The sequence below is a fragment of the Eleutherodactylus coqui genome, chromosome 1 (assembly GCF_035609145.1).
Source record: "Eleutherodactylus coqui strain aEleCoq1 chromosome 1, aEleCoq1.hap1, whole genome shotgun sequence".
Classification (NCBI taxonomy): domain Eukaryota; kingdom Metazoa; phylum Chordata; class Amphibia; order Anura; family Eleutherodactylidae; genus Eleutherodactylus; species Eleutherodactylus coqui.
Window position 1 is genome coordinate 313,265,213 of NC_089837.1, and position 25,360 is coordinate 313,290,572.

The 25,360-nt window shown below is 46.3% G+C and overlaps 1 protein-coding gene across 1 annotated transcript in view; it reads right to left on the reverse strand.

Annotated features, from left to right (window-relative positions):
• Positions 1 to 25,077, reverse strand: part of AGO3 (argonaute RISC catalytic component 3) — a 66,827-nt gene extending 41,750 nt beyond the window's left edge. Inside the window, exons 1-5 of the mRNA XM_066574986.1 lie at positions 24,320 to 25,077; positions 8,390 to 8,561; positions 6,228 to 6,348; positions 5,304 to 5,512; positions 1,100 to 1,236 (exon numbers count right to left, since the gene is read on the reverse strand). Of these exons, the coding sequence (XP_066431083.1) occupies positions 1,100 to 1,236; positions 5,304 to 5,512; positions 6,228 to 6,348; positions 8,390 to 8,561; positions 24,320 to 24,338 (658 nt within the window). The 5' untranslated portion in view covers positions 24,339 to 25,077. The remainder of the gene's footprint in view (positions 1 to 1,099; positions 1,237 to 5,303; positions 5,513 to 6,227; positions 6,349 to 8,389; positions 8,562 to 24,319) is intronic.
• Between the last annotated feature and the right edge of the window lie 283 nt (positions 25,078 to 25,360).

A 25,360-nucleotide genomic window follows, 5' to 3' on the forward strand; every position in this document is an offset into this window, starting at 1 on the left:
AGGGCAAACTATCATATTATCAATTGTTTGGTCCCCTAATAGATTCTGCAATGGCCTATGTGAAGACCAGCCAGACGAGTGCCAAACTCACTGATCGGCGCTTGGCATTAGAAGTGCACTGCTCCATGTAATAAAAAGGACCCCAAGTAAACTGCAGGCACATATTAAAGTGGTAATTAAAAGACATCTGTCAGTGTCTCTGTAGCTACAAAATCAGAAGCAAGGCAGGGATGCCAACATGGGAGGGGGGGGGGGGGGGGGGAGAGGCTATACCTACCTCACCCAGCTACTCAGCCTGCATCAGGGCTCCAAAATCCCCTTTTCCAGCTGCCATGTATCATATGTAAATCCCACTGCATTGATCCAGTGTGTAGTAGTAATACTAAGGCTGCCTTCACACTGGCATGAAAGTTGTGCGAGATTTGTGCGTTGCAGGCTGCACAAATCTGAAACCCATTTTTCTGAATGGGTTCATTCACATTAGCGATGTTTTCCTGCATGGTACTGCAATGGGATGCTATGCGAGAAACACATCGCAGTATGTCCTATCTTTCTGCAAAAATTGCCTATTATTTTCAATGGGGCCGACAGCAGCAGCAACGGCCACATTGAAAGCAATGGGAGAACTCTGCGATCCTCTGCTGCAGCTGTGACAGCCGTGTGGGGATTCCCTTCATCCCCTAAAGTTATGAGGGGCTGTTTTCACATAAAAAACGTCTTCCATCCACAGGGCTTTCACATGGTGCGGAGCGCAATATCAGGCCGTGAAGTATCACCCGATATCACCCTCACCAGTGGGAAGGAGCCCTAAGGTGTTACAGAGCTCTACATAGTACCTTTCACCACGGCTCCTATGTAGTTGCTACGTGTGCAACTTTCTAGGGTAAAGGCACAAAGGTGTCAAACATATGCCTGATGTACCCAAGAGTCGCCCACATCTAGGTACAGGCAACATCTAGATACTACAGAGAAGCTACTATTAGTACTGTAATAGAATTCAGTCAACCTTCAATACAAACCAATACGCAAAACCCATTGATGTCTTGTAATAGTTACCACCTTATTTGGCGGCAACGTACAAGAGGTCACCGCTTCTTACCATCTATATTAAGCATCATTTTCCACATGGCAGGTCTAACAGACTGATGAAATCCGAACCAGACTTCTCTTCCCCCTCCTAGAGGGTGGTCATAGCCTTCTGGAGCAGAGAAGAAGGAACGTCCTACAGGGGTGTACCTAAAATAAAACCGCAATTAGTAATGACAACAACATTTTCACCCTAGAAATGAGTAAAAACAAACATCTTTTATGAAAAACCCTTGATCTGCTTCCACCTTAAAGTGAATTTGTCCCAAATGACAGACTACACCGAGCAAGCACCGCATACAGCAGACTACACTAGGTTCTGGCGCTGCAGCACAAAAACAGATTCTATGGATGCATGGCTACAGCAAAGAACGCGTCCCGAAGCTGCAATCGGGGTCTCCGTCACAAGCTTATGCTGCCGTCAGGTGTAGCTGCAAAAAACTAGCGACAGGTTCCCTTTAAACCCCTTTAAGGACATGGCCTGTTTTCGGGTAAAGGACGCAGCGATTTTTGGCAGATTTTAATCTCCATTTTTCAAAAGCCATAACTTTTATATTTTTCCGTCGATGCAGCCTCATAAGGGCTTGTTTTTTGCATGGCGACCTGTAGTTTTTATTGTTGCCATTTTTGGGTACATAAACTATATTGTAAAACTTTTATTTATTTATTTTTTATGATCGTACGGAGAGAAAACGCATCAATTCTGCCATAGATTTTTGGGGCTTTTTTTAAAGCGTTAATCATGCAGCATAAATGACACATTCCATTTCTTCTGCGGGCCAGTACAATTACAATGATGCCAAAATTCTTACTTTTTTTAAAGGTTTTTCCACTTTTCTGCAATAAAAGCCTTTTTTTGGAAATATTTTTTTTCCTAAATCACTGCATTCAAAGTCCTGTAACTTTATTTTTCTATGTACTGAGCTCTGTGAGGCTTATTTTTTGCGAGATGAGCTGTAGTTTTTATTGGTACCATTTTGGGGGACATACGGCTTTTTTGATCACTAGAATGCTGTTATTGGTGAGGCAAAATGCTATGGTGCAATGTGTTCCCGTAGGGAACTTGCACCATAGCAGCTCTGATCACTATAATAAGGCATTGCAGGACATCTCTCCTGCAATGCCTTATCGCTTATTACAGCAATCACAGGCAATGGCAATACAGGATGCCTGTAGGTGGCATCCTGTTGCCATGACATCCAGCCAGGCTCTCTGCGATTATATCGCGAGAGTACAACATCGCAGAGGGAGTGCACTCCCTCTGTGAATCCTTCCCATGTCGCGATCTACATAGATCACGGCAGGGAAGGGGTTAACAGCGGGGGGGGGGGGGGGGGGGCATCTCCGCTGAACCCCTGCTGTTGTAGCGGAAGGCTGGCTATCAGGGACAGTCGACTCCCGCTGCTGGATAGCGCAAGATCGCTTATGACCTCGCGCTATCCACGTGATGTAAGGGTACGTCCAGTTGCAGGAAGTACCCCGCAGCCACGACGTACCCTTACGTCATATGGAGGGAAGGGGTAAAAAAGGGCTGTTCCACTTCTTACAATTGGTGACTATCCTCAGAGTGGGTCATTAATCTAACTCACGCCACAGGATGTATATGTATTTCCTGGGTGCTCAGAGTTTGTATGGAGAGCCATCTTAGATGGCTTTGACAGCCCAAACCAGCCACGACCCGCATACATACAAATCGCAGCTAATGACCCTTTAAATGCTTCATTCACTATTCAGGGTCCTGAAAAGCCCCTTTATGATGAGATTGTGAGGGCCAATATGTTCTTCTGCCTATTGAGACGGGCTTACAGGCCAATTTCATAGAATGCCTGCAGAAATACCATATAATCTCATACCAAAGTGTTTCAGTAGACTGTATAAGTGATCTAACAATTGCAAGTACAAGCCCCCTATAGAAACTAAACAGGGCAAAAAAAAAAAGTTGTTTTTTTTTAAATAACCCCTTCCCGCAACAGGGAGTAAATTTACATCCTGGGGATAGCGCAAGATCACTTATGATCTCGTGCTATCCAGCAGCAGGAGCCGGCTGTCAGTCATAGTCGGCCTCCTGCTGCAACAGCAGAGGTGCATCGGAGATGTGCCCCGCGTAGTTAACCCCTTCCCTGCCGCGATCTACATAGATGGGAGGGGTTCACAGAGGGAGCGCGCTCCTTCTGTGACGTCACCGGGCTCTCGCGATATAATTGCAGAGAGCCCGGCTGGTTGCCATGGCAACAGGACGCCAGATACTGGCGTCCTGTATTGCCATAGTCTGCGATCGCTGCATAAGCTATAAGGCATTGCAGGGCAGTAGCCCTGCAATGCCTTATCACAGCAATCATCAGTGCTGTACTGTAAGTGCCCCAGAGGGACACAAATTGTGTAAAAAAGAAAAAGGGAAAAAAAACCCTTTAATAATCTGTGTCCTATTAGCATTAGAAAGTAAAAAAAAAAATTAAAATCCCACATATTGGTATTGTCGCATCCGTTACGACACGTACAATAAGTTGCACATGCTTTTGACTGTGCACGGGAAAAAGCGTTTAAAAGCTCTAAAAAACCGAGGCAAAATGCCTCAGTTAAACGCAAAGCACAATAAACGTGATCAAAAAAGCTGTATGTACCCCAAAATGGTACCAATAGAAACTCTAGCTCGTCTCGTAAAAAACAAGCCCTCCTAGAGTTCCGTACATAAAAAAATTAAAAAAAGTTACAGGACTTTGAATGCAGCGATTTAGAAAAAAATGTAAAAAAAAAATAGATTTCTCAAAAAAGGGTTTTTATTGCAGAAAAGTGGGAAAAAAAACTAAAAAAAAATAAGGATTTTGATATCAGAACCATATTGACCCGCAGAAAAAAAAATGGATTGTGTCCCTTATGCTGCATGATTAATGCTATATAAAAAAAAATCTATGGCAGAATTGATGCGTTTTCTCTCCCTGCTATCATAAAAAGATTAATAAAAGTTTTATAATATAATCAATGTACCCAAAAATGACACCGATAAAAACTACAGTGCGCCACGCAAAAAACAAGCCCTTATTTGGCCGCGTCGACGGAAAAATAAAAACGTTATGACTTTTGAAAAATAGAAAAGAAAATCCGCCAAAAATTGTTGCGTCCTTAAAGGAGATGTCCCGAGGCAGCAAGTGGGTCTATACACTTCTGTATGGCCATAATAATGCACTTTGTAATGTACATTGTGCATTAATTATGAGCCATACAGAAGTTATAAAAAGTTTTATACTTACCTGCTCCGTTGCTGGCGTCCTCGTCTCCATGGAGCCGACTAATTTTTGGCCTCCGATGGCCAAATTAGCCGCGCTTGCGCAGTCCGGGTCTTCAGCTTTCTTCTATGGAGCCGCTCGTGCCAGAGAGGGGCTCCGTGTAGCTCCGCCCCGTCACGTGCCGATTCCAGCCAATCAGGAGGCTGGAATCGGCAGTGGACCGCACAGAAGAGCTGCGGTCCACGAAGGTAGAAGATCCCGGCGGCCATCTTCAGCGGTAAGTATTGAAGTCACCGGACCGCCGGGATTCAGGTAAGCGCTGTGCGGGTGGTTTTTTTAACCCCTGCATCGGGGTTGTCTCGCGCCGAACGGGGGGGGGGGGTTAAAAAAAAAAAAACCCGTTTCGGCGCGGGACATCTCCTTTAAGCCCAAAATAGGCCATGTCATTAAGGGGTTAATTGCAAAAAATAAAAAAATTAATTAAAAAGAATCAGACATTTTAATAATTAAAAAAAAAATTAAAAATTAAACCGTATCACCAAGTCCAATCCGATTTATTGAATTGGTGCATTTATTTTGCACAATGAATGCCAAAAAAGAAAAAAAAAAAAAAACACAATGTGAGAATTAGGTTGTTTTTTTTGGGTCATTCCATCTCCAAGAAAAAAAATTCCTAAAAAGCAATCAAAATGTCATATATACCCTAAAGTTGTACCAAAAAAAGCCACAGGTCAACCTGCCAAAAACGACCCCTCACCTAACGCTACTGATGAAAAGATAACATTAGGGTAGTCCGTAGATGGTGACAAAAGTTTTATTCTAAGATATCATTTTTGAATGTAGCACAGCAGAAAAAAAAAAAATAAATAAAAATTGGTCTAGTTGTAATTGTAGGGACCGCAGAATCAAGTTGTTAATTTGTCAGTGTGTACGTCATAAAAACAATTCCCCCCACCCCAAAGACAGCAATATTGCATTTTCATCTCCACCTACTTCATGGATGGCAGATGCCGTAACACTACATCAACAGCATGGACAGGGTTGGTGCTTATTGGCTTGTCCAGTTCCAACGGTTCTGGAAGGGACCTCCCAGTAAGTACTTCATGCAAAAGGTGCCAGCTTATCCTAGAGACAAATTTTATGGAGACCTTGAAGGGACGGTCTTTCCCTCCTTCTCCTGGCAATGTTACATCCAAATCCACCTAAAAAATGGAAAAGGTTTGAGAATCAATAGTTCATGCGAAATGACCAATAAGAGCGATTATTTACTCACAAAAAGCCCATCCGAACTATTGTTTGTTTGACGCCTATGTATTTCTTTAATAAAATGGTTCCCTTCAAAAGGTGAACTTCATAGCAACCAATCGGTAGAGAACATATAAACGGCTTTCCATCCGCAAAAATGACACATTTTTATTTTGGATGCTGAATAAAGTTGCATACATATGATCCATTCTGCACACACAACTAGTCTGATATTGGGGTAGCCCGCGAATCCACCTGCGAGGAGGTAGATAAAAGGCCAGATACCTTCTAAATGTGGTGCACATCCGTCAGGCCGTTTTAACTCCATAGTTATGCTAAAAAAATTGTAATAATGGAGGAGTTGATTTCCACTAAACCAAATTGGACCTTACACAAAGTTATAGAACCAAACGAATTAGCCTCTTTTTCACCTTGGAGCTGGAGTTATTGTTCGGAGCCAACAAGGCATCACATATATTAACATGATGAGTCAATGGGTGTTCAGACCTGTCAGACAGCCTTCTTACATAATACACAGCGCAGTAAGATGTATTACCTCTCCCTACAACCAGTAATCCAATCGAAAATACCCAATGTGATTAGAACTACTTACTGACTATTGAACAGAGGCCAACTACTTGTATAACCAGTGTACAACCCCGCAGGACTCACCCCAGTAGATGCTACAGGCAGTGGATTGGCGGTGTACAGGCTTCTTTTGCCATCGTACACTGGTCGACGGTCACCAAATATGGTGACTTTGAAATGCTGGACCATGGAATCAACAACCTCCCTAGTGAAAGAGGAGAACAAAATTATTTGGTGGAGGGAAATGGAATCAAATTGTTAGTTAGAAGTCAAACAAGACAAGGGCCATCATAAGGAAGTATCTTTCCAATGATGAAAATCTGTAACGATGCAGCCCCACCACCTGGGAGTCCATGCACCCACTACGGATACATACCTGCCACACTGGATTACTAGGGATCAGTTTTCTTCTAAGGGGTATGAAATGTTGGAAGCTCCACCCCCTGCAATCTATGAAGTCCTGGGCGATGTCATTTACATCTATTCCAATCACTTTCCTGCAGTTCAGCCTCCCGTCCTCTACTAATCACATAGAATCTTGATTTTTAGATTTTATCCTGCTTGGTCTTCCTCTACTCAAAGCATCAATCCCATAATGCTTCAGAACAAAATCACATGACCAGCCAAAGCCATGTCTACCAGCTAAGGAGGGAGCCGTTATAAATCGCCAGCTATATTCCCCTAAATAAGCTAGAAGTACATAGTTAGGGAGGCAGGACTGTGCTCCCTGTGAAGAGCTTGTGTGGAACAGTCCCCGTAATTTCATCATACAGGACTGCAGTTGCACATGGCGCTTTGATAGCTCCCGAATCTGCATGGAAATTACCAAATAAAACCCACCTACACACAACTGCTATTATTAACCCTTTCCAATCCAATTTGTATGCCAGTTTTCCTAGGGGGCTTACTCTTTTTCTGCCGTTATACAACGGCGCTATATGCTGGCTAAAGCCAGTACTGCATGAGCTGACACGATGGTTAGGCTCTGACAGCAGAGAGGCTGGTCATATTCAGTAAGAGAACCCCGACGAACGTCTTCCAACATTAGAGTTGTACAGCCTTAAATCATAATGTCTGCAGAGGTCAGACAGTGGATTGGAAAAGGTTAAGACTTCCTCTGCTTTAAAAGTTTGCCAAGACTAGAATAAGAGGGCTAGGTATAAACTAGGTGTAATATTAGGGCCACAGAGCTCGTCTGAAGTTGGGGAGCGGAGTACAAACCTTGACCTCCTGCTTCTGTGAGTGTATAAGGGGTAAGTGTGGAAGGGTAAGATGCAAGTGATGCAGCTTCCCTTTGCCTACATGGTGGCATCTTTCAGTGGGAAATCCTGCTCAAGTCTACCTCAAACCAAGGTGTGAAAGCACTCTTGCGGTCATCCCTCTCCCCTGCACAGCCACCAGTAACCGCAGACGACACAATAGCAGTTTCATGTTATGGCACCATCATTATCAATCAGCAAGAGGTGATTTGGGGCTCTTCAGTTTTGAGGATTTAGTAAACATATGTGCATGTAGACATAGGCACTTGGGGCAAGTATGGGCACTGCAAATCTAGAACTTTCAATTTAAACGGTGCGAAGCCAAGACTCAGCCTAGGTCACATCTTTAGTCAGAAACAATTTTTGAGTATCTTTTTATAAAAAGTTAGGCATCAATGTAAACTTGTGGGGAAGGGTTTTTTTTTTAACAGTATGCCACTATGTTTAGAATAGGATTTTCTTAGTTTTCTATTTAAGTTTTACTTGTCCTGGCAATGAAAGGATTGATGCAAGATAGAACATAGATATTGTTTAATTTGGTAACGCCACACACTACCAATACACTGTGGGAAGTAGTCTGTGACAGCGTCTGCCATCTGGATGGCCAACAACCGGATTGGAGGGATAATAGAGAACAACTACAACCCCAATCCATTGCTAAGACAATTGTTCCAAAACTGGAGGGCCACTACATTTTTTTTGGTAAATCTCTTAAAATATATGATGTGCTATACGTCAAAATCCCAGGACCTACTGTGGCGAAGTTTACGGATTCCACAATGTTACTCATTCAATGGACAGCACAGTAGTATTATGCCAAAAATGTGCACAATAATATCTAATCCAAATACTGATGTTACATAACACTCATTTGCATGAATATTCAGCCACCCTGGCATCTCTATAGCTGTGGGAGGAAAAGAGCTAAACATGGTTTGGGTTGAATTCTATGTCGTGCCATTCAAAAACCATTCCGATGTGTATTACCTGTTAACTCTGCGGGGACATTTGTCTGGCTTAATGTCCACCTCATAGAGGTAGACGTCAATCTTTGGGATCTCCACTTGAAAGCAGTTGGCCAGCAGTTTGATGGGCTTCCCCATGGTGCCATAGCCAGGCCGTCTGGGCACCACAAAAAAGGGCTGTGCCCCCACGGGTCCTGCAACATAAAAGCAAAGTGGTTAACTCCAAGAGGTATCAAAAAAATACATTTGCACATACCCTATTAAGAGATTCTGAAATATAAGATAGACTTTAGGCCCATTTAGACACAAAGATGATCGCTCAAAAGATGGCTTTTGAGCGATCATTTTGCATAAACTGCTAAGTGGTACTAATGCCTATTCGTACCAATTGGTAGTGTGTGAGCTGCCGGAAGCTGTGATCAAGAAACAGACCCGCTGTTCACTGAATACATCCCCTTTGTTCTACCATGCCAATTACAGCTGAGAATGTAATCACATCTCCCTGGGCAGAACAACTTGTGGTCCATCCTATCAGCTGTTCTTCCGAAAGACGGATTTCATGTCAAACTGAAATCCATCGTTCAGCAGAAAAGTGAAAGATGGGAACCTTTACATGCAACGATTATCGCTCAAAAGATGACTTGAGCGATGGTCGTTGTGTCTAAATAGGCCTTAACCCATTCAGGACTCCATTATTGTGGAGAAAGGTCACCTGAAATGACTGACTTTGGCCATTTTGGTTGAGCATTAGCTGCAATATGAACGCAAATGATCGCTCATGACGACTGATGTATGTCAAAGATGTGACCTCTCTTGATGAAAAACCTGGGCCTTTAGCGGCTGAAATTGCAAGTGTATGGCTGATTGAGCCATTCTGTGCAAGCCTGCAAAATAAAGAAGCAACCCATACTCCTCTATGAAGGTTCCCCAAGTGAAGGAGTCCCGATCCAACACATTACAGAAGACTGACATCTTAAATGATTGTTAATTACAACAACTTTAGCTCTTGAAATCCGATTTCCCATCATAAAAAATAAGAAACCAGCTTACACTCACATCTCCAAGTCTCAGCACTTGAGCATTGAGGTCTGCGATGGGCTGCAGCAGCCCTTACACAAGGACCAGGCACAGAGGACAGGGCAGTAGAGCAAGGTATGGGGGATCCGGGAGAGGAGAGTATAAATTGGTTTGTTATTTTCTAGGATTGGTAACACATATTACACACACAACATCCGCTATTGTGATGGAGACTGAATACTTGTCAAACTTTCACAAATCCCTTGACAAAAGAAGATTTGAATCAATCAAAAAAAACCTATATTCATTTATTACTTAGTGGCACGGACCCTGGGCCATGGGGGCCAGCAGAAGTCATCTGGCTGCCATGGTAAACGAACAACACCTCGTCATCTCATTGCAGGTGGGCCATTCGGAACCTCTGGACATCAATGGGGGTGTTAAAGGGTCAACAGCCGTGATCAGCGTTCAAGCAGATTGCAGCTGTTGAGGGTGTCAGTTGTCAGACAGCTAGCACCCGCCATGCATGAAGTGGAATTGGGAGCCGATCCTACTGCATACAAACACTGCATGTCCAGAACGTAAATGTATGTCCTGGAGTGTAAAAGGGTTAAACCATCCATTAAATGCACTTTTCCAGGACTCATACAAAACTAGCTAATAAGGCAGGGGATGAAACAAAATAACACTTGGCTGTTGAATGTCCTGCCACTCTAGCACAGCACTCTGGTCCCGCAGGCTACTGCAGCAGTCATGCCCCCTGCAGCCAGTCACCGGCCTCATCAGTCATGTGCCATAGATGGCAGCATTACAGGTGAAGCCAACCATTAGCTGCAGTAATGGTGAGGACCTTGGGACTGCTGCAGGAACTCACAAGACAAATGCAGCAAGGACCAACAGGTGGTTACCCTGGGAACCAGCAGGGGAGTACTGGATAGTTTATAGTTTTATTCCACTTCCTGGCGTTACCAAAATTCACTTTTATTGGCTATCTGTAGGATAGGTGCTAAAAATCTTACCAATGGGGAGAGTCTCACCACTGGGACACCAACTGCTGCAATGAGATCGCAATGAATGCAGAAATGGCTGCACATGCGCATCTGGTGCTCCTTTCATTTCCATGGAGCTAGCGGAAAGAGCCAAGAGCTAGCATTCGACTATCACCGGCAGTCTCCTTGACACTGAATGCAGCTGCATCGCAAATGAGCGGCCATAGCTCCATTCAATCTCTGCACTGTGGGAGGCACAGAGGGGGCGCCGTCCTCTGGGTGGGTTGGGGGTCTCAGCACCCAGACTTATCACCCATCCCATGGATAGGTGTCAAAAGGTTTATTTTGGTATAACCCCTCTAACAAGTTTTTCACAAGTTGCAGAAAAGCTTCTAAGCATCATAAGAAAGTAGAAATCAAGTTATTAAAAACTTTAAAATATTGGTGGTGCTTTTCCGTGATAATCAACATATAGGGCAGGTTTATTAAATAAGAAACTGTCTAAAAGAAAAAAAATTGTCTTAGTTGCTCATAGCAACCAATCACAGCTCAGCTTTTGTTTAAAAAAAACAACAAAAAAAACTGGTTGCTATGGGCAACTAAGACTGTTTTAGACATAACTCTTCCTCATAATGTTTGCTGTACAAAACCAGGCAGTGTCAGAGCTGCAAGATGATTATTATTACTAGTATATATATATATACACAAACTTGATGTAAACAATAGTTCATCTGATGACGTCCCCCTAGATTGTTCCTTATCACAGTTATAGACTAAAATGTATATACTTTAATGGAAATTTAACTTAAAAACATGAATGGGCTCACACACATGCGTATCGCATGGACGAACAAAACAACCACACAAAAACACAAAGGTCGCCTCTTCCTTATCTCAGGAAACTTATGGAGGCTAGAAAAATCAGTATTGATAAAGGACTCCTAATGTTATGTCCTCTATTTTTTATTTATATCACATAGGAGGTAGGAGGAAGGCTCTATCTGCTGTAGGGCGCCTGTAAGTATAATGCCCCCCGCAGAGTATTTTAGGTAGGGAACCTCTTCCTAACAAAAATTCGCCCCTCTGTGATTACAGTATAGCGCTTAGCGCATGACGAGATGGTTCAAATAGGAGAAACTCCAAGAGAACTAGACCCTTATGCGCAAGAATTACGGCGCAGACCAGGGTTATTCAATTGCAGTATGCTCGGCTCAACGCGTTTCCCCACACGAATGTGGTTCATCAGGAGCACAAATATTTTGAAGAAAGAATGATAAATCAGGATGATAACTGATTCTGCTTTTTGTTGTTTTTTCGTGATAAATAGATATTTTAAAATATTAGAACAGGGTGGCTTGGGAAAGCGCAATTTATGTGCTCGATCATATATAGACTGGATCACAGCATCTGATTTATTCAGGACAATTTCGAGCACTAAATCGCCATGGCGTGTCTCTATAGCCAAGTTCTTGGGAAATCCACACAATGGATAGCTATAGTGACAAATAACAGTACAGCTAGGGCTGAATGCGATTCACCACAAAAAGCCCACAAGTAGATCTTGCCCAGAACTAGGTATTGATTGCCGCAGGCAAAAGAAGTTGTTACAGAGATAAATGCAACAGCCCCAAAAAGGCTAATAAGCCCTAGAGATTTTTTTGACCCTTATTTGGAAAAAAAATACCTTAATATAACCCATTTCCCCCATCTATGCAAAAAGAATGCCACAAAATTGGCATTACTACGTTTGTAGTCAAAGTAAAAAGGTAAGCATTTTATTCAACCTGAACACCGTGCGCAGGGAAAAAGAAGTAATATAGAATCATGGCCAAAACTGTTACATTTGCATATCTCTGTGCGGAATAAATGAAATAAAGAGTCATCTTAGTGCTACAATGTTGTGATTCATACAACATAACTACAGCTCATCCCAATAAAAAAAACAAAAAACAAAACAACAACACACACACACACACACACCAACAACACACACACACACACACCAACAACACACACACAAACACACAAACACACAAACACACAAACACACACACACAAACACACAAACACACACACACAAACACACAAACACACACACACAAACACAAACACACAAACACACACACACAAACACACAAACACACACACACAAACACACAAACACACACACACACACACACACAAACACACACACACAAACACACAAACACACACACACACACACACACAAACACACACACACAAACACACACAAACACACACAAACACACACAAACACACACAAACACACACAAACACACACAAACACACAAACACACAAACACACAAACACACAAACACACAAACACACAAACACACAAACACACAAACACACACTTAGGGTGAATGCCCATGGATGGAATCGCTACGTGTTTCCTGCTGTGGAAAAATGTGTGTAAATTCCATAGCAATTAGATCTATTGAGCCCAATAGCTTTCTGCCTGCCAACGCTCACATGTGGAATTCTACTGCGGATTTCTGCAGCAGGGAAAAAAATAAAAAATTGTGGTATGCTCTATTTTCCGCAAATGTATGCCGCAGGAGGTCTCCACTAATATAGCATTAATGGAGACCGCAGAAATCCACGATCACTCTCAGGCACTTCTTTGTTTTTAATCGCAATACTCCCGCGGCGTAAATCTGCGGGCGTATCGCGCGCCGCTCGCAGGAGTCCTTAAACCGCTCTGTCTGTGCTAAAGTAGTAAAACATAAAAACTGATCACACTAATCATACTAAGCAGCAGAATCCCAACTGCCTGAGTCAACAGCTGTCTGATGGAAGAGTTAGGCCCAATGTGCACGGAGGGTTTGAGTTGCGGAATCTACGCAGGAGATCCACAAATCACATCGCCCGTAGAGATTCGTGGGCGTCTACAAATGGATTCAAAATGCGGATTTGATTTGCGCGCAGATGACGATGGCAGATTCCGCAATTTAAACCCAGTTGTGTGAGAGCAGCCCTAGTCTGTGTGGTTAGGCCAGCCATAAATATATGGACCCGGGCCGTCTTTTCCATGTAACCGTGTCAAGTTGCACAGGAGATGCGAGTGAACAGATATTTACTAGTCAATTGAGACAAAGAAGCCGCCAGATTCTGATGTGGCTACTTCAACACATTTTATGGTTACTGGACTTTTGTTAATATGATAACTAATCCAATAAATTCACATCATTTGCTAGTTATCCAAAAATGTTTTTGTTCTGAAAAAATCCCTCTAACGTGCTGGCCACTAGGGGGCTCCCTTCTAACTTGGTCAACTTCCATTGGCTGTTATGTGACATTGCCTCTAGTAATGCCCAATGATCTTCTGGGCTACTGCGGACGAGTGTAGGCCTATATGTGCTCTGAGAGCGGGATGTGGTTGAGCTGCGAAGGGAGTGCCATCACATGCCATCCTGTGCATTCTGCTGTACTTTTCCACACTGCTGGGCCTGTTCACATTGGCGCGGGACACACCTGTGCCATGATTGAACTGACTCAGCAGCCAGTTAGCTCCCGGTGTTGTCAATTAACATTGCAAAATTGTGCAGTTCCATGCGTGATTGTGTGTGGATAGGGTAAGCATTTGCGCACCCCCATAGACTCCTACGGTGCCTTGAGTGCGCAAATGTGAACAAAAATAGGAGTATGCCATGTATATTTTCGGACACGCAAAAATATAATGCAAAAACGCTGAATGTGAGGTAACCCAGTGGGATCAATAGGTTCTATTGTCTGCACAAGTGATTGTGTGTGTGCAAAAAAAAAAAAAACGCACGTCTGTAGGCGCCCTTTGATCCAAATTTGGACGTTTGCAAATGGGTAAACTTGATCAGAAATCAGAGCCATTACAATCAATGAGGCCATTCAGAGAAGCCATTTTTCCATGTAATAAAGAGAAATCCCTCATGTCCTATCCTGGTCCGTGTCATGGAAGAAAGAAGGACCAGCACCAGAGTTATGGGTGGAGACATGGGCTGGCCTGCCGCAGCTAGAGGGGGCGCCTGCAGCTCCGGATTGGCTGCCGAGCTGAGGACATTTTCTGAAGCCGCTTTTCTGGCCCCTACTCTGTAACAACCAGCAAGCATGTCCCTCCTCCTTCTCCTGGCCTTGCTCGACTACTTCTTCCCCCACACTCTCCGGCAACTCTGTGCCTCCGGCTCCCGCTGTACTGTCCCGAGCAGTTCTCAGACGCTGATATAGCGGGAGGCCCGGTTACCACGCCGTTAGGCCTGTTGTCCACAGCTAAAATACATTTAAAATGCGCAGCGTGATCTGCGCCCCATAGGGATGCATTGGACACCCGCAGGTAATTAAATACCTGCGGATGTCATTTTCCCCTGAGGCGCGGATTGCGTGTGCGGGAAAACACCCGCAGCATGCTCCATTTTAGTGTGTGTCTCCCGCGGGGACGGCTCCCGCAGGCTTCTATTGAAGCCTATGGAAGCCGTCTGGATCGGCGGCACACCCGCAGCTGAATTCCTGCTCTCTGGCACGGGAGAGCAGGAGTTCAAAAAAAAAAAAAGAATGGACGGCGCATGTGGGCGGCATGCTGTGGGTGTGCCGAGCACATCCACCGGGTCGAAGAAAGAAGATTTGGCCGCGACGGAGGGAAGATCCGCAGCGTCCGGACAGGTAAGTAATTCTTCTTTTTAGCCTCATGTCCGCGGGAAAGGAGGGACCCGCTGCGGGATTCTACATGAAGAATCCGCGGCAGGCCTGATTTTTCTCATGGACATGAGGCCTTAGGCGCTGGCCAACTGGGAGATCTGACAGGTCAGGGATGGGAAGAGAGACAGCGTGCCACAGCCAGCTTAAAAAAAAAAAAAAAGAAAGTAGATGTCACACAGGGATGTAAAAAAAAATTGGTTTTTTTTGTTTTTTTTTTTTAAATAGCAATGCAAACGCACACAGACGTCCCACAGACATGCATTAAAATCAATCCGTTTTTAATTTACCACGATCGGATGAGTGCATGCGAATTACGTCTCACCTACACTTTGGTAGACTTGCCAGTTACTTGTACCTAAGTCTTACATTCATCATTTGTGAAGAAACCATATGGGGGGGGGGGGGGGGGGGGTGAAAACCATCTCCAATTCAGGTTTGCAGTTCCATCTAGGAGGTACGGTCCCTTGAGAGTAAGGAATGTCCTAGTGTTCAATGTACCTATATAGAGATGCAGTGTTAGGACACATTGCTGTAACATGAGCTCATCAGCGGGGGAATTTCCTAACCTGAGCCTACAGACTCTTCACTGTAAGGGGTTTCATCCTCCCACCTCTATGTACTGGAGCGTATACACTGCCACATAAAGTATTCTTCAGTGTAAGACCAGCGGAATATTCTGCACGCTCTCATTTACTGGATACAGACACCCACAAGCCAGTACTCAGAGCTCAGCTTCACCATGCAGGGGCCGTTCCTTCGCACGGATGGGTACAGAATTTGGTACAAGCATATGTGTCAAGTATCTTATCTAGATGGGCCAGAATCCTGCAGAACGATCTCAGTGCCTAGTGAGACCTATACCATAAGGAACTGCTGCCGCTCTGAAGACCAGCGCACTACTAGATGGGTGTCTCTAATAAAGTGGCCATTGTAGAATTAGATCCAATGTTTAATTGGGAATAAATTTGTTATGAAAATAACCTATTCATGAAATCCCCATTCTGAGGCTTTACTCACACAGGCAAGTCCAGGTTGTGCCTAAGAGTCTTAAAGGCCTGGTGCATGGCACAGCATATGGTCCACCATCCGCCTGCTGTCCGACCTGCATGGACAGCGCACATTGTACGTCCTATTCTCATCCGTGCATACAGAGGAGGACAGGACATGCAGCATTGGTGTGTGAGAGAACTCACCCGTGTGTATGGCCTAATAGTATAGGCTATAAGCAGTCCGTGTGCTGTCCATGAAATACACGGGCAGGATATATTTGCTTTCACCATGATTCAGAAGTCCGTTCTGTAAATGGTATGCTTTCCCCTAGATGTCCCCTTAGGCCTGTGGTGATAAACCTATGGCACGCATGCCAGAGGGGGCACTGAGAGCCCTTTCTGTTGGCACGCTCACCAACGCCTGGTCACCACGAAAGGGATTACCAGTCTGTGTGCCACAGCTCCTCAGCTGGTAATCATTCAGTGGCTTTGCTATAGGTGCCCAACTTGACGGCAGTGTGCGCTCCAGGATCCTCCTCCCCTGACCTCTCCTCTTTGGTGCTGCAGGAAGGGAGGAGGAGTGCGGGCGCACACACTTCCACCCACAGCAGCACTGAGCAGAGAAGACATGGAGGAGATAAGTATATCGGCTTTAGGGGGGTGGTGGTCACTATTACTATTGGGGTAGATATGGGGGACACCATTACTACCGGGGCCAATGTCAGGGTCATTATTAACACTGGGGCCAATACAGAGGACACTATTACTACTGAGGCCACACTGTATGCAGCAGCGTACTTCACGCTGATTTACAGTATGTCTACACATGGCAGAAATGCTGTGGAACTTCAGCAGCAAATTATGCAGCATTTCTACATGCAAAACAAAGTCCATTGGTGCGGATTTTGACTGGAAATCAGCTCTGTATCCACAGCAGATTCCATTCAATGCAGTGCTCCCCCCTCCCACCTCCTCATCCTCCTTAGGGTTCAGGTGTGGTGCAGCTGGCCAGGTGAGGCCAGTACTGGCTGCTTGGGCGAAACCCCCCCCCCCAAAAACTAAGAACCGTTCATGTGAATAAGTCTATTTAAAAGAATGGCGTTTACATTCATGTACATCACATCGCACAAAATTCACGCAAGAACATCGCTTATTTCCGTGTAAGCTAATTGTAACTGATTGTTTAAAGGGTTTTTCACTTACAGATATCACAACTATACTGCTCAGTCTTGCTGCACATTGTCCTACATGATGATATTATGTCTGTGTGTTAGTGACATTCAGAGACCAGAATGTGTAGTGCTCTGTGTACAGTACACAGAACAGCTGGGCTGCTGGCACCAGTCCCGATAAGATTGACAACCAGGGGTACACGTGGCAGAGGGAGAAATGGGAACATTTCGGCTAAGAGTCACATAATTGCCAGAAATTGTGTTAATCCTCATGCACACAGCAGGTCCAGATACCAGCTGCAAAATCCTGCATAGAATCCGGCCCTGACCGTGGCAGGTGACCCTGCGTACCCGTGTGTGCAGGCAGCCTTTTTCGCGAACCTGTCTTCAGGCTTTTCTGTACTGCAGATGGTCCGCACGGCTCGCCATCATACATGCGCAGAACAGATTTTTTTTGTTTGCTTGTTTTTAACTAACTCCCGCTTTTCCAGTGGAATCCGCAGCCCATGCGCAATGTCAATTGTGGACAGGCCGTGGGTCGGACAACTTCCATTGACTTCAATAAAAGCAGCCCGCAGGAAAATGGAGCGTGCTTGACTCGTGTGCGTGAAAAATCATTTTTCCATAGCATGCCATGGAAGGTTATTGCTGCGGAATCGAGAGGCGTACCCGCTCCAGATTCCGCAATGCAAATCCACTGGTGTGCAGCCGGCCTTATTCTGAAAAGTGTATTCCATTGCCTGTTTTCCGTGCGGTGAGCTCCTGTGCTTCAGTAGGGCTCTCGGAGTATCGTCCGCCCCTCCTCCCACCACACAGTACTCTTCCCTATCCCTTTGAAAAGCACACTGAACTTTCCCTGATCCTGGCCTCAAATGCCTTCTGTACAGAGAGGCGAGTCAGTGAACCAGAATGAACCGCATGCAGTGAAACCAATGCTTCATGGGGGCCGGCCAGGCAGCACTGCACTGGCAGGAGCCGGCAGTCCCTACTGGGAGCACTGCAGGTCAGCGGGCATCACAAGCCGCTTACAGGTGACAGGCTGGATGTGGCCGGTGGGCTGCCAGCGCTCAATGTGGCCAGATGGCAATTCTTACTGGGTTTTAGGTAATTAAACAAGAACCAAAAAAAAAATCTTCTATTTGCATTTCTGCCACTGCAGATTTCACCCCTATACACGGAGACCGATCTCATCGCGGGACGGAATCCATCACAACCGCATTATTGTTCAAGAATATGGAACCTGATCACACCTCTACTACTACATTGGTACCGTGTGCAATGGTTTATGTAACATGTCAGCCAATGTCATTATGGTACAGATCACAAACAGTTAACAGAAACCCCATTACTAGCCCGCTCAGCCATGATGGCCCTCCGATTAGTCCGTCAGCGCAGAGACTCATTTTTCAGCCGTTCAACATATTGCTTTGGTGTAATCACGGCTGGTGAAAGGTGTGTGCAAGACCCCTTATTATATAAGACAGTGTGCTTACAGCCCTAAGCCCCATTTACACTGATGAACGACAGTTTGAGTGACAGTATTGAGCGATCATCTTTGCATACTTTATAGTAGCTACTAAAGAGCTATGCAGGTGGTGCGGGACACAGCTGCGAACTACGCAAACAATACAGCTGTTCTGCATAAGCAAACAGCTGCATTCTTCTCCGCGCTTACAGTTAGCATCCCGCTGTGACCTACCAGAAGGACACGAGCTAAAAAGAATCTAATCAGTGTACCGACTGTGATAACAGCCTGCACCGCTGATAAGAGTTCATCGCTCAGTTATAGAAAACTAGAATTGAGCGAGGAACGAATCGTGCACAAAAACTGCACGATGTCCGTACATTGAGACCCAACGGTTATCGCTCAAAAGACGGCTTTGAGCGAATTTTGAGCGAGACTTGTTGGGTCTAAATGGGCCTTAAGTCACAACAACGTTTTAGCGTGGCTATTCCGTCACAATAAAACATCGGGTGAACATCGTGGCCATCTGAAGCATCAGATTCCAATGCGTTTGTTCAGGTGCGCAAAAGCGTCCCGGCCGGAAAAAAATAGCACATAGACTGCAGATTCCGTCTGGCTGCTTTTACGCAGCCAAAGATAGGTCTTGACCCATCTTTTGGCTGCAATCACCTGGCAGCTCCCTTAGAAGCCTATAGGAGCTGCCAGCAAGGGAGGGGGAGGGACTTAAGCAGCGGCTCGCGTTTGCCAACAGCTCTTATAGGCTTCTATTGCCACGATCAGCTGACTAAGGGAGAGGAGAGAGTTTCAGGCTTATACACCACACCTGAATGTGAATGGGCAAAAGGTGAGATTAACCCGCGGCTTTCTCTCATTCATGTGATTTTCGGCCACAATATGGGTGGCCAAAACTCCCAACCCCCTTGTGAAAGAGGTCTTAAGAAGTCAAAGGAGAAAAAAAAAAAGCAGAAAACTTAATAAGAATTGAGTTAGAGAGCCTTCACACTTGCAACAAAAATCACGTCATTTTTGCGCGATGCAAGACGGAGTGAAAACGCTGAATTATGAAGCCCGCGCTTTTCAATGGTTTCCTTCACGTTTGCGATGTTGCATGAAAAAAAGAAAATCTGTGGCATGGCCTATCTTTCTGCGTTGTTTTATCTCCCGCGTTTCCAATGGAGCTTCCTTTTTATCGCATCGCAAAGCACAAACTTGCCATTTTTGTGTGATGCGTTTGTAACGGTAGAAAGTTCGACTTTTGCGCTAAAAAAGCACAATACAATTGCAAGCGGCAGCAATGTTCTTGTGAGGAAAGGCAGTGCTGGCGCTCAAAAATCACAGGAAAAAAGACAAGATTTTGGTGCGATTTTCTTGTGACAAATCAGCGATTGCCAGTGTGAAGGAGCCTGCCTAATGCATTCGCTCGCCTGCCCTGAAGGGTTAGCGGAAACTAGCACAACACCTCAGCGCTTCTCTAACTGCATGGGGAATCTGATGATGCAGCGCAGGTCATGTTTGTATAGCGCATACATGTTCTGGAGCGCTGTACACAGATACTGGGCTCTATCCCCATTGGGGCTCACAGTCTAAGGTCAACACCATGTTGAACCGGTGTTTGTAAATACCGACTCTGCCAGCAGTGGGTGTACTGCGCATGCCCGCGTGGTGCGACTATCAAATCACCACCCATAGACAATGTATTGCGCATGGACAGGGTTGCATACGCTGCCTATACCAGTGTATGTGTGGTACACAGAGGAATAGAGCGTGCTGCCGTCTATTTCTCATGCCTATCGATACGCTGTGTCTACACGGACATGGCCAGTGACTTTCATTGACGCCATTCCCCGCATTTTAAGCGTGCAACACACGGTGTTCAGATAAACGCCGCTCGAAACTGCTGCATTTCACTGCCACTTCAACCACCTGATACGGCGTTTAACAGCACCCACTTTCCCCGCCAAAAAAACGGCACAGGGAAGCGTAAGGCTAACTTCACACGGGCGAGCGCGATATCACATATTTGCTCATGCGATGTCTGTGCGTCAGCGGTGCGTTTTCCTGCCAAGTACCATCATGGCTGCAGCCTGCGATTACCTTGCACGACAGACAACAGGAGCTGCCGATCGTAACAACACATCGCACGCTGCAAGGCAATAAATCGGAGGCTCCATAGGAAAACATGGCGAGAGCACATAGCGAAACGCAGAATGATAGGACAGACCGCAATGTCCAAATCTTCCAACACGTGACAGTAAACATCACACATGGGAATGAAGCCATTGAAAATGATAGGTTTCAAAATTATGCGTTTTCTCGCATAATTGCGTCGCTCAAAAACCACAAGTTTTTTAATGCGCCCCATCATTGTGATGGGTAATGAGGTGTTAAACACGAAAATGCTGGAAAATAAAACCGACAGCGCTCGAAATCACAGCGTTAGAAACACCGAGTGTGAGCGCCGGTCTGTGAGGCCCCATTGAAATCAATGGGAGCATCGTACCGCGATTAGCGCCACACTTAGGATGCTGCGCTAAAAAGTGGCTTGTGCGAGAGCGGCCTTAGGGGCCATTTAGACAAGCCGATTTCCCATCTGAACAAGCCCATGATGTCAGAGCTCACTGGTTACACAGGCAGATACATCGTCGGCTCGGTCACACGAGAAGTCGTTCGCATTCGCTGTATAAGTGACTGAGAATGACCGGTATTAAAACCGAACGAGTGGCGACGAGCCGAAGCTATTCATGCTTCCACAGGATGCAGGAAAAGCGATTATCGTTCGTTATTGGCTGTGTTTACACGGAACGATTAGCATTCGCTTTCTCTCGTTTAAACGATTTTTTTGAATGATAATCGCTCCGTGTAAAAGGGCCTTAAGATCGCTTACCCCCATGACCGCTGCAGCCGATAGGGACGTAATCGGTGGCGTCCTATAAGCCTGGCGCCACGGTGAGTATATTGCTTTTGTACAGTTTTGTGCTCGGGGACCCAAAACTATATTAAAGAAATGGGGCAGTTAATGCTCATCAGCTGTCAGAACTAGAAGGCGGCTTCACACAAGCAAAACAATAAAATCTAAATCACGCGATATTTGTTGCGTTGTGAGGCGCACAATTATGAACCCCATTCTTTTGAATGGGGTCATACACATGAGTAATGTTTTCCTGTGTGGCACTGCACCCATTGATTTTAACAGAACCAGTGGCAGCAGCGCCAGCCCCATTGAAAGCAAAGCAAGTACTCCGCGATCCTCTGCCGGGCGGTGACAGCCGTGTGGGGATTCCGTTCTTTCCCCAGTGATAGAAGGCTGTTATCACATGAAGACGCCTCACATCCATGAGGATTTCACAGGGATGGCGAGCGCGATATGGGGGCAGGATTCATGGCTAGATATTGCCCCTGCCCATGTGACGTGTGTTTTCCGCAGCACTAAAGCGCCATGTACTTTACTGAGGCCTCTCACACTGCATACAAACGCAGCAAGACGCTACGTAAAAAACACAGCATTTTTATATACGCTCATGTGAGAGCGGCCTAAGAGGTAAACTGTCCTGGTGGCCCCACAAGCCACCGGAGAGATGACAGCTGAGCTCTGATTGGTTGTTCTGGATGCATTGGACACCCGCAGGTAGTTAAATACCTGCGGATGTCATTTTTCCCGTCAGGCGCGGATCCGCGTGCGGAAAAAAAATAGACATGCTCCATTTTCGTGCGGGTCTCCCGCAGGCTTCTATTGAAGCCTATGGAAGCCGTCCGGATCCGCGGGAGACCCGTACCAGAATTAAACTCACCTGCTCCGGACGATGCGGATCTTCCTTCCTTCCCGGCCGGATCTTCTTTCTTCGGCCTGGCGGATGTGCTCGGCACGCCGGCAGAGTGCCGCGCACATGCGCCGGGCACATCCACCGGGCCGAAGAAAGAAGATACGGCCGGGAAGGAAGGAAGATCCGCATCGTCCGGAGCAGGTGAGTTTATTCTGATTTTTAGGCCTTATGTCCGCGGGGCAGGAGGGACCCGCTACGGATTTTACATGAAGAATCCGCGGCGGGCCTGATTTTCCCCGTGGACATGAGGCCTTACTGGTAGACCGCATGTACTTATCTATAGGATACACCATATACGTCTGATGGGTGCAGGTCTCACCAATCTCTAGAAGGGGTTTCTCCAACGCCTATCCCATAAGGCACGGCAGCCATGCTCAGCCTAGCAGGCTGCGCTACCATGTCCCCATAACGGACTTCACTGTCCGCAGACACATAGCATATTATCTATTGTCTATTACCCCTCTCCTTGTTGATCCAGAGGAAGGCAAAAAAAAAAAAAAAAACCCGATGAGGCAGAAGCCAATTCAATTTACCCCAAAAGTTCCTTTTGGAGTAAAAAGCAGTGCGGCGTTACAGCGCTGAGCCCCACAACAGCTCCCTGTTTATAATAGAAGATTGTATTACAACAAAACCTCATTCTGACAGCCCCAGGTAGTCATAGTGGGACGTCCACTACAGGAAGGGAAAGCGTCAGCAAGCTCTAATGCTGATGGATCCCACTGCAGTGCTTTCCCAAAAATAAGACCCTGTCTTTTATTAATTTTTGCCCCAAAAGAGGTACTAGGTCTTATTATACTTAGGCACAGTCCAGGTCCCTCCCACTGCTCTCCGGAGCTCCAACGCACTTCCTGCACTCCTCAGCCGCCCCCACAGGATCACTTCCTAGTTACAGGATTCATAAACCCACCTCCAGTAAATGATGGCTCTGATTGGTTCTTGAGCGCTGCATTGCTTGGCTGAGCAGCGCTCAAGAACCAATTAGAGCCATCGCTTCCTGGAGGCGGGATTTATGAATCCCATAACCAGGAAGTGATCTTCTATGGGCGGCCGAGGAGTGCAGGAAGCACATCAGAGCTCCGAAAAGCAGTGGGAGGGACCTGGACCGAGCCAGATAGATAATGTATTTTTTAATGTAATGCAGCTAGGGCTTATTTTTGGGGTAGGGCTTATATTTCAAGTCTCCCTTGAAAATCAGGGCAGGGCTTATTTCCATGGTAGGTCTTATTTTCAGGGAAATAGGGTATCAGAAGCAAATGTAGACAAAGCGGAGGAGGGGGAAGTTTAGGATGATCACATCATTGTATACGTTCTGGGACACACGTGACAAAACATCCGTGTAGGCGAGGTACAGGACCCAATGTCCTTGCAATATATTTTGTATGGACATTGCCTATATAACATACACACATACATAGACCAAGCTCTGTGCAGCAACACCCCTAGCTAGAACGCGCCCCATGGCACAAGCCTATTGGTCACACTGAGGCCGCCCATCCATTACTTAGGAGACAGCCGTGACATCTGCTGCCCCCAAGCCAACCATCAAACCTCAGCAATACAAAAGTACTGAAAAACTTCAGTTATGCCAAAATACCGCCAGAAAAGGGGGCTCATCCATTAAAATGGTTTGTCCACAGTGACCAATCAGAAACCAGCTTTTATTTTCTAGTGAAGTTTAGAAAAGGAGCGCGAGATTCTGATTGGTGTGACAGTTTGGATGAGTGACCGGACATGCGGGAGAGTGACCGCCAGAGATGACCCAGCACACAGCCCCTACATAACCCCGGGCCTCCGCAGACGCCTCTTTACCTGCGGTTCCGATTTCCATTCATGGAGGTCTGTGTCTGGCTGTCCTGAATTTGAGGATCCCAATGTGGGTTGGCGAGGAGGGACGGCGGGTCCGTTATCCGCTGCACTTGCTGGTTTCTGGCGCTGCTGCACCCACTTCTGGGCTGGCACTCCTGTTCCAGCAGGCAGGCACTAGAAGAACTGCTTGCTGATTGGCTGCACAGGGAGTCCTAGCTTGGAGTGCTCTCCTGTGATTGGCTAGTCACCACAGCCCAGTGGACAGTTGTCACCAGTGTAACTTGTTGTCACACCTGTAGCTTCAGGTGGCCGGGAGGTGTGCGGACACGCAGGTCTACGGCTGACTGGCCGTTGCCTTAGAGATGGCTGAGTCACCTCTTGGTCCTCATCTCTGTCACAGCTGCTCTGTGAGTGAAGTGCTGCTCGCTGATTGGCTGTCCCCAGCTCTCGCCCCGGGCTCTTCGCTCGTGCTCGCTCTTCCTATTGGCTACTCGCGTTACCTGTCCTCTACTCCAAACTAGCAGCGGCGAGTCGGGATGAGAGGCGGGCTGTGATTGGCTGGCATCCCCCACCACCACCTGAGCGGAGTGAGGACAGCCGGCTGTGATTGGTCGTCACTGGCTGTTGGTGGGCCACTTGTAAAGACGGAGAGCGGCGCACAAGGGATTGGCTAAGAACCAGTTCAACTTCCACGTCAGCCGTCCTTCTTCTCGGCTCACTCGATGATGGAGCAGCGGCCGCCGGCAGCGCCTGGTCCTCCAGCTTCCTTCACTAATGAGGAGGAGTTAGCTGCTTCCCTCCTCTAGCCCCCTCCCCTGGAGGCCGGACGTAACGTCAACAAGCACTCCAGTGCCAGGAAGACTCTCCTCGCGGTATTACGGCGCACCGCAAACGTCACTTCCGGATACACAGTGTTCCCTAGGTTTGCGCTGGGCGTGTCCTGCAACGCAGGAGGGGAAAGGGCGCGCGCTTGGCGCTGTTGGTCTATGCTGGGCTCTGCTTCTGCGTGCGCGTGTCCGTGGCTGCAGCGCGTGTGTACGATAC